The sequence below is a fragment of the Microcaecilia unicolor genome, chromosome 2 (assembly GCF_901765095.1).
Source record: "Microcaecilia unicolor chromosome 2, aMicUni1.1, whole genome shotgun sequence".
NCBI classification, from domain to species: domain Eukaryota; kingdom Metazoa; phylum Chordata; class Amphibia; order Gymnophiona; family Siphonopidae; genus Microcaecilia; species Microcaecilia unicolor.
The window spans coordinates 133,091,679-133,104,140 of record NC_044032.1 but is presented as its reverse complement, the minus strand read 5'-3'; the positions used below and the strand labels follow the sequence as shown (position 1 = coordinate 133,104,140).

General features: G+C 40.7%; 1 protein-coding gene across 1 annotated transcript in view; it reads left to right on the top strand.

Annotated features, from left to right (window-relative positions):
- Positions 1 to 11,919, top strand: part of SSBP2 (single stranded DNA binding protein 2) — a 665,549-nt gene extending 653,630 nt beyond the window's left edge. The window contains exon 17 of the mRNA XM_030193336.1: positions 8,391 to 11,919. Coding sequence (XP_030049196.1) covers positions 8,391 to 8,420 — 30 coding nt within the window. The 3' untranslated portion in view covers positions 8,421 to 11,919. The remainder of the gene's footprint in view (positions 1 to 8,390) is intronic.
- Positions 11,920 to 12,462: the final 543 nt, after the last annotated feature.

Sequence of the window (12,462 nt, the reverse complement as noted above, 5' to 3'; positions counted from 1 at the left end):
AGTGCTAATATTCTGCAAATTTATGCGCACAATGGGCACGTACTTATAGGTGCCAAGTTTTAGAATTGCCTTTTACATTTTTTCACTATATTTTTATTTGCACTGGGAAAAAAATATTTGTAAAGTTGTGAACGTTGTTTTGAGAAATAATTTTAATCATTTTTATATCTCAAAGGGAGGGTTTGAGGATCAGGTGGTGTCCTTATCAGATTCATTTCATTTTTGACTGGACTTCCATTATTTTTGTCTGACTGATGATCCTTAATTTACAAAAGTTTGTGTCAGTATCTGCAATTGATTTTTTGCAAGAGATTACATTAGTAGCTATATCACTACTAAGTGTGCTTGTGATTTCCTCGCTTTTTTGTAGATACATTGGAGTGCTAATGGGTTGGACTTTTCTAATTTGTATAAGGACAGACTTAAAGATCTCAATATGTATACTTTAGAAGAAAGGTAGAAGAGGAGAGATATGATAGAGATGTTCAAATACCTCCACAGCATAAATGCACGGGAAGCGAGTCTCTTTCAGTTGAAAGGAAGCTCTAGAACAAGGGGACTTAGGATGAAGGTAACCTGAAGAAATATTCTTCACGGAAAGGGTAGTGAATATGTGGACAAATACATAGCATCTCTAAGGGAGAGGAAGAGCTAGTGGATGCAGTGGCGTTCCTAGGGGGGCTGGCACCTGGGGCGATTTGCAAATTCGCCTCGCCCCCCCGGGTGCAGCACCCCCCCCCCCCGATGCAGCGTGGACCCCCCCCCCCCCCCGCGAAGGAACCCCCCCCCCTGCCGGGTGCAAGCCGCTGAGGGGGGGTGCCGCGCGCGCCTGTCCTCCGTTGTTCCATGCTTCTTCTCTGTCCCGGAACAGGAAGTAACCTGTTCCGGGGCAGAGAAGAAACATGGAACAAGTTACAACGGAGGGCAGGTGTGCGCGGCACGCCCCCCCTAGGAACGCCACTGAGTGGATGGTATGGATGGGCAGACTGAATTGGCCATATGGTCATTATCCGCCTTCATTTTTCTATGTTTCTGTGTTTATGTCTTTGTGAGTTAAGTTTCTTAAGAAGCCCTGATGCATAGTCCTCAGCCAAACGATGGCTGCTGGGAAAATGAATAGAAGAGAGAGCCTAAGTATAAATTCTGTTCTCTTTATTTTTGGTATCTCTTTTTATTGCTGCTTGTCACATCTCCTCTTCATACTGCTTAGAGTAATTTAGCATATGGATCCTATTTTTCACATTCCTGAGATTATAGGACTGTTTAAATCACTATGTAGGTGTTATAATAAATTATATCCCTAATGGAGTGCTCACATAGGAAAGTGCCTCTTTGAATGATTGCAGAGCCATTCTCAAACCTCCAGGAAGAAACAGAAAAAGTGTTACTATAGCAGCATAATATTATCGCTTCTGGTTCTGGATCCTCAGCTGTGTAAAATCGATACAACACAACACAGAACTTTATAAAAGACAATCTGTCTGTTGCCCATAATCCTGACTGACCTTAGGTAAGGTGACAAGCATTTCCGTGCTTCTGGCCCAGCTTTCTGAGTTAGAAGTGCTGTCATTTTTTCATATTATCTGTTAGGGTTACATAGTACACTGATTCTGGGGGGAAATTAAACTTATGATGAATTAAACCATTTCTATATCTCTTTCATTTAAGAACAGAAGTGCAAGCAACAATTATGAGACAAATTGATTATTGCAATATAATTACCTGATTCAACTTAGACGAATACAAATTGTGCAAAATGCAGCAGATAAATTGATTTTAGGGGGAAGAGCTACTGATCATGCTTCCCCGTTTCTGATTAGGTTACACTTGTTGCCAGTAAAGGCAATAATTGAATTCAAGCTATTAATATTTGTCTGACAGGTATTTAAATATTAGGTTTAAAAAGTCATTACATTATATTACATAATATCTCTTATATACTGCACATACCTTTTACAGCTTAGCGCAGTTTAACAATAAAACAAGCCAGGCACATATGGATACTTACAATAATTAAAATAATCCTAACAATTTAAGATCTTGATATTACATATTTCTGAAATAAGTTTTACAAGATTTTCAAAACTTTTTATAATCCTGAATCAATCTCATACTCTCTGGAAGTGAATTCCATACTTCAGCCACTTGATATCTGAACATTTTCGTCCAAATGGGTCTATATCGAACCCCTTTTGGTTCCAGGAAACCAAATAACATTTGCTGTTTTGTTAATCGTCAACTAAATGCCATTGGAAACACTATTAGCTCTGTTAAATATGGTGGAGTTTGTCCATAAACTATTTTAACAGCATCATACTTCATTTAAAAATAGCCCTAGCTTCTATTGGCAACCAATGTAGCTTAACAAAATAAGGAGTAATTCGATATGACCTTTTTACTGAATATGGATCGCTGTATTTTGTAACATCTGAAGTTTTCTAAGCAATTTCTTCTGGTGATCCACATACAACACATAACAGTAATCTGAGACAAAATTAATTGTTTGGATTGCCATTCTAAATTGCTCATTTTCGTGTTATGCTCACAAAAGCAAGACTGCAATGTGAAGCTCTGCTAATTAAAACACACAGATCAGAGTGATTGCCATCAAATTGCAGTCATTGTGTGGTAGTGTCAGGTTCAGAGAAACGGGATGAGATTTGATATACTGCCTTTCTGGGGTTACAATCAAAGCGGTCTACATATTATATGCAGGTACTTATTTTGTACCTGGGGCAATGGAGGGTGCTCACAGTAGGAATTGAACCCGGTTCCCCTGGTTTTCAAGCCACTGCACTAACCATTAGGCTACTCTTCCATAATTCTGAACTTCCTTCCTATTCCTTTTTCAGCCCGTTTTGAAAAAGTGACCTTTAACTTGGAGATTGCATGGATATGAGCTGTGAGTTGTAAAACAAGGACTGCCGCTCCCAAGTACCTCATTGCTGGACGGTGACTTCCCATCATCAGAGAAACAGAGGACCATGACTGAGATATACTTATACCTGGCTATAATCTGTTCAGGAGGGACAGGGTAGGAAAAGGGTGGAGGAGTGGCATTATATGTTAAGAATAATATTAAAGTGACAGAATTGCAGGACGTATGGGGTAAGGAAGAAGCACCGTGGGTTAGTCTGGAAAGAGGGAATGGAAAATGTATTTACATTGGTGTGATAAAAAGACTTTCGTCACAGTCAGAAGAAATGGACATAGATTTAATTGAAGACATTCACAAGATAGCTATGAAAAGGGAAGTACTACTGATAGGTAATTTTAATATCTCAGACGTTGATTGAGGCATGCCTGCTACAGTGTCGTCTAGAAGCAAGGGGATCTTGGATTTGCCACAGGAAGAACTGTTCCAGCAGTTGGTAATGGAACACATGTGGACTGGATCGTTTCTGGACCTGGTGCTTACATGGGGAGAGTGTTTCTGATGTTACAGTGGGTGATCATTTGGCATCTAGTGATCACCAAATGCTGTGGTTCAATATTAAGACACAGGACAGGAGACCATATTCAAGATTGAAGGTTCTAGACTTCAAAAGAACTAACTTTGTCAATGGGGGAATACCTCAAGGAGGAATTAGTTGGATGGGAACAGTTGAAGGAAGTAGAACAGCAGTGGGCAAAACTGAAAGGAGCTATTTTAAAAGTGACAAACCTTTATGTTAGAAAAGTACATAAAAGTAAGAGGAAAAGAAGGCCACTTTGGTTCTCAAATGTAGTAGCTGAAAAGGTAAGGGGAAAAAAAGGTTAACCTTCATAAATTACAAAACATCGTAAAAAAGAGGAAGACAGACAAAAATATCTGGAAAAGCTAAGAGAAGCTGAAAAAGCTGTCAGGAAATCAAAGATGCAAATGGAAGAAAAAGGTAGCCAAAATGATAAAATTGGGGTACAAGACGTTTTTTAGATATGTAAGTGATAGGAGCAAGTACCAAAATGGCATTGTGAGGCCCAACGTTGAAGGGGGAGGAATATGTAGAAGCTGATAAGGATAAAGCTGAGCTGCTTAATAGTTACTTCTGTTCTGTGTTCATGGATGAAGGACCAGGGGTAGAACTGCAAAAAAAACAAATGTTAATGGGAATGGATGTGTGGGTAGACCAGGACCGATTCTCAGAAGACCGTGTTCACGAGAAGCTGACTAAACTAAAAATAGACAAAGCGATGGGGCCTGATGGGATACATCCAAGGGTACTCAAGGAACTCAGAGAAGTTCTGGCGGCTCCCTTGTCTGACCTTTTCCATGCTTCTTTACAGTCTAGAGTGGTCCCAGAGGATTGGAGAAGGGAGGACGTGGTCCCTCTACACAAGAGCGGAAGTAAGGAGGAGGTTGGGAATTACAGGCCTGTTAGTCTGACTTCAGTGGTGAGTAAACTAATGGAAACGCTTCTAAAGCAGAGAATTGTGAGGTTTCTAGAATCAAATGGACTGCAGGATCCGAGACAGCAAGGTTTTGCTAGAGGCAGGTCTTGTCAAACAAATCTGATTGATTTCTTTGACTGGGTGACCAAACGGTTGGATTTGGGAGGGGTATTAGATGTGATGTACTTGGATTTTAGCAAAGTATTTGACATGGTTCTGCATAGGCCCTTGTTATGGGCCCTAAAGTGACTGATTGGATTAAAAACTGGTTAAGTAGAAGGGGACAGATAGTGGCAAATAGAGTTCGCTCTAAGGAAAAGGATGTTATCAGTGGTGTGCCCTGGTGATCTTTCCTTGGGCCAGCTCTTTTTAACATCTTTGTGAGTGATATTGTGGAAGGACTGTCTGGTAAAGCTTGCCTTTTTAAGGGTAGACACCCCAGAGGGTGTGGATAGCATGAAGGAGGGATTTTCTAGCAAAACTTGAAGAATGGTCTGGAAATTGACAACTAAGATTTAATGCTAAAAAATGCAGGGTCATGCACTTGGGCTGCAAAAATCCAAAGGAACAGTATAGTATAGGGGTGAAGTACCACTGTGTATGAAATAAGAGCGGGACTTATTGTGATCGTATCTGATGATCTCAAGGTAGCCAAACAGGTTAAAAAGGAGATGGTCAAAGCCATAAAGATGCTTAGGTGCATAGGAAGAGGAATGGCCAACATAAAAAGAGGTGATAGTGCCCTTGTATAAGTCTCTAGTGAGGCCCCATGTAGAATACTGAGTACAATTCTGGAGGCCGCACCTACAAAAAGATATAAACAGGATAGAGTCGGTACAGAGGACAGCTATAAAAGACTTCTAGACCTCAATATATATACTCTGCAAGAAAGGCTGGAGAGAGGGGGTATGATAGAGATATTTAAATATGTCCATGGCATTAAAGTACAAAAAGTGAACCTTTATCAAGTGAAGGAAAACTACTCAGAAGTAATCTAAGAAAATACTTTTTTATGGAAAGAGTGGTGGATGCATGGAATAGCCTCCCAGCAGAGGTGGTAGAGACAAGAATTGTATTTGAATTCAAGAAAGCGTGGGACAGGCATGTGGGGAGAGAAAGAGATAGTGGATGCACTGGATGGGCCATTTGGTCTTTATCTGCTGTCATGTTTCTATGAATGCTTTCACTGGTGACAGACATCTAGAAAATTCAAATTCAATGGACAATTTAGATAGAGATTTTCATTTGTGGAAGAACTGATGAATCTCTAATCGTGGCAATTTGTGACTAATATGGTAGTTCTGAAAATCATTTGCACAGAGAAAATGGTGCGTTACACATGGAAATGGGCTTTTTAAAAAGCTATGTGTGTATAGCTTGTGTGTAGGTTTCTTTAGTCATTGATGAGGTGTTCCTGAGCATGGGGTCAGGCAGGTTTACATTTACATGCATTTCAAAAGTACATGTGGATTTTATTTCAGGAAAATAGCACAGCAAATAGAAGGTGCAAACTTGTGTGGTTTTCCTGGAGTATATTTCAGAGGACAAAGATGTGCCTTGGTTCTTTGAAATTGCAACACAGTTCACGTGGAGGGGCATTTTTGACTGGGGGCCCCCACCACCTTACCTTCCTGCGTCTGCTCCTCCCTTGGTCTGTCACTCTCCTGCTCCTGTGTGCCTCAACTCGGGTTATCGCGTTAATGCAATCACCTGGGTCCCAACACTCAGGAGCAGGAGAGACATAAATCCTGATGCCTGGCCCCCCTTAGAGGCCAGACCTGGGGAATATTGCCCCCCTACCCCCCTCTTGGAGGCCCTGTATAAGATTACTTTGGGGGGTACATGCATATACAATTAGGTGCTCAAAACACATGGGACTAGATTCAGTTAATGGTGCTGAAAAAACCCCCACGCAGAATGCTGTTGTATAAACAGCTCTTCAAGTTGCACATCATCTATAGAACGGCTCTTCAAGCCGATTTCCATGCCAAACTTTGGGTGTGATAATTTAAACCAGCTGAAACCTGGTGTAAATCCTGGCATATCAGTTAGATGCAGATCCCTGGTGTTCAGGAACATTGCACTCATCTTTAGATGAAAGCCCCTGACCCACCCATGCCCCCTCCCATGGCCACGCCCCTTTTGAGTGACGCACTGTAAGATTTGTACACAGATCTTTCTGGAGTAGCGCATTGCAAGATGTGCGTGCAGATCCAAATTGTTGCCAGTCAACGTCAATAATAGATTGTTAATGCCAAATTATTGACGCTAATTGGCTCATTAGCCACTATAGTTGCGTGCGCATCTCAGGATAGCGCATAATTTTGTGCGCGTAAATTTGCACACTATTTATAGACTCCGGGGGATAGGGGATAATTTTATGAAAGGGTATATTATTAGAGCACTATTTAAGATGCCTATGCGTTATTCTGTAAGGGTGCACATGAGTAGCACAGTGTGTAAATGCAAGGGGGTGTTCATATGGGTGGATCGTGGAAGGGGAATAAGTTCAGCTGCCGCATATACATGCAACTAACAAAATACTATTAAGTTATATGTGCCCTGTGACTCCAGTTACATCGGGTCTATGGCTGGTATAAATGCAGGGCCAAGGAAACAACAGGGCAACTGATCTGCAAACTCCAACATGGAAGCAAACCAACCAGGTCAATGAGAAATACCAACAGATTTCTATTGATAATAACATAAACCAAAGCAGTGCCCGACACAGGCCATGTTTCACCCACATAAGAGCTGCATCAGGGCAAAAACATCTCCCTTGGAGAAGGCACCATAACACATAAAAAACCAGCAAAGGGATAATACTTCTAGTGCAAACACTCTCCAGAAGATGGCAACATGTTCAAAGAAATCGATATTGCTAGAATATTATTTTGCTGGGGTTTTTTTATGTGTTACCGTGCCTTCTCCAAGAGAGCTTTTTGCCCCTTAGGCAGCCCTTATGTGGGTGAAACACAGCTAGTGTCGGGCATTGCTTTGGTTTGTGTTATCATCAGTAAAAATCTGTTGGTATTTCTCATTGATCTGCGTGGTTGTCTCCATGGTGTAACTGCAGGTACATAAATCTAAGGAGCGTGCTGATGCCAAGTTACACTAGTATTCTATAATAAAATCTGGTGCCCCGATGCCATGCTATCATAGGCTCTCACCACACAGCATCAGGGCATCTAAAAGGGGTGGCCACTGACTTATAGAATTGCACCATAATGCCTGCTTTTATGCAACATATGCATAGGCTTTGCTTGGGGCAGAGAATGGCAGGGTGGGGATGAAATCAGCACTTGTCCCAGTTTCTCCTGGCACACACATATGCACAAAGTTACTCCTTCCATGGAGCTGGTGTAACATGTGGGGGAGCTTTCAAGTAGGCCACTTTTTAAAATAGGCACAACATAGACTCCTATGTACATTTCCTGCCTAGGCACCTTATTATAAAATCAGATCAATGCCTGCCTTTAAAAGATTCTGAAAACAACTCTTTTCCAACAAGCGTTTGGTGAAGGCTTCACTGACGGTTGACAGACTGCTATATTACTGGTGTCTCATGTATCTGGTATGATTTGTTGTAAACTTTTGTATGTAGTGTTTTTTGTTTTATTTTATGGATTTATAGATGTGATCATGACGTTGTACTGCTGTTTTAATTTTTTTACAATTATGTATGTTTATTATATAATCCACTTAGAATTATCAAGATAATGTGGAGTATAAGATTTTATAATAAACAATAAGACCTCCATATGCATAGTCTGCATGATGGAAATTATACAAAGAAAAAATGTCATCCAACCTGGTTTGATTTTTCTTTTCCTCGCTGGATGTGTTTTTCCATTTCTTGTAGTCCTATGATAAAAATACCACGGTTCTTCATTTTGGCTCAAAGTGCAAATGGTGCAGGGGAGGGAAGGGCATGCCACTTGCAAAGTTAATTGACGCTTAAAGAGTTCCTTGCTGTTAAGTATAAATTACTAGCTGTGACTTCTTCTCTTCCTGTGTAGTATTCCCCCAGCATGACAATGAGCGTGTGATTCGTGAACCAGTCCACCTCATGAAGACCACAGCAAGACAGCCAGCTTCACAGAACTACTGCAGAAGAGAAACATGCGTCACTGTGTACGATTTAACAAAAGGATCGTAGAGACACGCATGTACACACATACATACACGCACACATATATACATACCTACAAACACTTTTCTTTCTGCCATATATACCTTGTTTTTGTGGAGAAGGCGGGTCCAAGCAAGATTTGAGCAACTGTAAAGAGCGGCATTGCAAAATGCCCTAGTGAACTGCAAACAATCATCTGTACATATATATAAATATATATATATAAATATATATATATAGACATATATATATGCCCATAGGATATTATCACATGACATCTTAATTAGAAACAAGTAGGGATTTTTATTCCATTATTTTTTTTTCACGTTTACATTTTAATTATTAAAAAAAAAAGTTGCTTTTTCTCCCTGAACTATTTTTTTTGTGCTGTGTATATCACTGCTTAATAAGTTATTTTTTTAAGGTAAACTCAAATGTTGTTATGGTTTTTGTAAATGTCTGCAATCATGGATAGGAATAAAGTTGCTTCCGAGTGCTTTTATTAAATCGATTTTGATACTGTACCATTTATCCTGTGAATAATAAACAGTACTGTTGCAAGGTCTAGAAGGAAATGCGGGTCCTAATGTTATTACGAACATGAACTGTACTTCAGCTGGGCTTCAGTGGCTTCACCACTGTACCACAGCCTCCCACTGGCCATCCTCAAGCCTCTAGAGTACCCCTTTACCTTGAAGTAAGGCATAACTTATTTATAGTTGCTTCCATTTTGATCAGTCATGTTCTTATTACAGTAGTTTACATTTTCATGTAGAATTGCGTTACCAGTGTAAGCCCTAATTGGTTAGAAGCATGGCAGAAAAGTGCCAAGATATTTTCTTAATCTGGCAATGCAGTTTTTGTTTGTCAAGATTTTGCAAGCTGTAGAAGTGAGCAGAAATATCTGGGTGACTTACTTTTTGTCAGCATAGCCACAGCAGTGCACCAAAGTGTAGGAATGCCGTGTTTGGGTTTATTGGGAGGGTTTGAATACTCCTGTACCTCACTCATCCTGTTTCCCCAAAAATCCGTGATAGATGGTGGCTGAACTCAAAATGTGAGGGATTCCAGTCGGATGTGAGTAATATGCAATACTTTTAACATACCCCCAGATTCAATATATGGTGTCCAGATTTGGGCATTCCTGAGATACACAGACAATCTAATTGGGTAGCAAGCAATAGAGGCTGACTGAAACTGCTACCAAAACTGTTTAAACACTTTTGGCTGAAACCAAAACTGCAGCCGAAATTTATCGTCTGGTTTCAGCCAAAACTCAAACCAAAAACTAAAGTTTGATTATGTGAGTGTGAACAATGAGGCCCACTGGGGCTTGTCACAGTTTACAGTCGACAGCCTTCTACTAAACCCACGGTTTACTTGAGGCAATATTTGTATTTCCGATTCTGTACAACGTGGTTTCTTGAGCATTGACTTTAAAGACTCCTGAGGCAGGCAGGTTGGCCGAAACATGGCCATCTCAAGTCTATTAGAGTTACACAATTGATCTGGACTTGTCGTGTCTTTTGAGCTACACAATAAATTTGGACTTTTCTAACATCATCTAAAGACTACATCCTTGGTGTCATCTTTGCCAGTTTCAGCACCATAATCGAAACTGAAATGAAAATTCAGTCAGCCTCTAACAAGAAATTAGCTATCAATAACTGGATGCTAACAACCAATTATTGACGTTAATGTGCACCCGTTAGGATTTGCATGTGCAACTGACTGGATGCTATTTGGTAACACTGGGTTCCTAAATCCCATAGTATGCAACTCTAAAGTGGGTGTGGCTATGGGAGGTGTATGGGCAAATCATGGGTGTTCCAAAAAGTTGTGTGCGTTGTTACAGGATAATAGGTCAGCATACTCCAGGATTCGTACCAGGCGAAAATCTAGCTCCCAGAGTTTGGGCACGGAAATCAGCTCTAAGTGCTATTCTGTAAAAAGCACACGGCCTTTAGAATTGCGATTAGCATAATCTTTTCTGGTACCCATTTTTGAACACCATTTTTAGAGTCCGGCCCATAGTGTGTATTTAAATGCTCATAGCTCGCTTCCCAATGATACCAGGAAAATCTTCCCCTATATTCATGGGGGAATTTTTTTTCTTCTGTAATCAGAAGACTGATCTCCTGAAACTTTTCAAAATAGGTTTGAAATATTTGGTAAGTTGCTAAACATATACAAGAATGATATTCTCTTCACATTCAGTAAACTGTCTGCTTTCAAGGAGAAATGGGAAATATCTGGCCCATTATTCAGAACTGCTTATGCAGGTAGCAGATGCAGCTTTCCAGATAAGCAATGCTGACCGGGTATATCGATTTTCAGAGGCATTACCCACTTTCTTAGATTCTCTCTTAGTTGAGGTGGTCTGGTGACAGAGCCTGGGTAGACCAACAAAAAAAGCTCTCCTAAGTTATTCAGATGGTTATGCGGGTAATGAAGCTGTTATCTGGGATATATTCAGCATGGATGTAATGGGGGGAGGAAGGGTCATATTTTAAAGATTAAGGAATAGGGTAAAAAATATTGACCTCTGAGAGTTTGCACGTCATTTAAAATAGTGTTAACAGAAATGTTGCAAGAACCCAAAAATGTTGCTTTTTTGAAATCAGAATGCTACATTAAGTAGATTGAACATTTTAAGACCCTCTCTTAGGGTCCTTTTGCTAAGCTGTGTTAGGGGCTAACAATACATCTAACACAGGTAAAATTGGAGTACAGTGGGATGCACTCAGGCATTCCACAGTAACTTCAAAATGTGTGCACACTAACTATGCGCTAAAAATGTTTCCTCTTTTTGTGAGGGCGCTTGCGACCCCTTATTGCCTACAAAATAGATGGTGGTAAGTGCTCATGCAGTAACTTTTTTAAATGAACGCATACTAATGGCAACAGCACACGGGCATTAATTTAAAAAATAGAAATGGTGGCAGTAAAGATGGCCTTGGCACGTGGGAAAGACTCATGTAAGGGCGTGCTAAGGCCACTTTGTGCTGCTGCTTTGCAAAGGACTCAAAGTTAATTGTTACATTTAATTGTTTAAAAGGTGTTGTGTGCCTCCAATACTTGTCAAATGTTTTATTTGTTTATTTAAATAGCTGTAAAGGGGCTTTGTCAGTGTCCAAACTCTTGAAATATGTACCAGATTGGACAGTTGTATTCAGTATCCTCTCTATTACTGTTTTTTATGCCACTGCCAGGGCTGCCGAGAGATAAAGCCTGGCCTGGGACAGAGCCGCCCCCCCCCCCTCCGCCAACTCCGCCGTCTCACCCCCCCCCCCCCTACTTGAGCTACCGCTACCCCCTTACCTTCCTTTGTCTGCTCCTCCCTTAGTCTGTTGCTCTGCTCCTGTGTGCTGGGACTTGGGTTATCACGTCCCAACACACAGGAGAAGGAGAGAGACAGACTGAGGGAGCAGAACATTCTGGCTCCAGGCCCCCCCTTGGAGACCGGGCCTGGTGAATCTTGTCCCCCCCCCCCTGCCCCTCCCTCCCTCTCAGCGGCCCTGGCCAGCCTCTTATGTTCTTTGTAACCAGAGAAAGCAGAGAGCGAAAATGATTAATTGAGAAGTAGAAAAATGCATTTATTTGTTTCCTAAAATTCTTATGTTGTGTTTCCAAATTCCTCTAAAGGTAACCGGTATTGAAAAGCAGCAATTTTCTCATCAGTTTCTTCTTGTGTCTTTTTTAATACTTATGTAGTAGTTTCTGTAACAAGAAGCATCGAATCCTGTGAGCATTTTTTCAGACTCGCATTCCAGTGTTGAACAAAATCTCATCATTACATGTATGTGGTTCCGTACTAATCTTCAGACTCACGCTGTAATATTTCTTCATGGCTGCCGCATGCAGTGCTTATGTAATGTTTAAATCAAATTTTATGTCCAACCAATCAACTGGAACTGGTTTAGCTGATTCTGTTTCAAAAATAACGGACTTTCTGATAG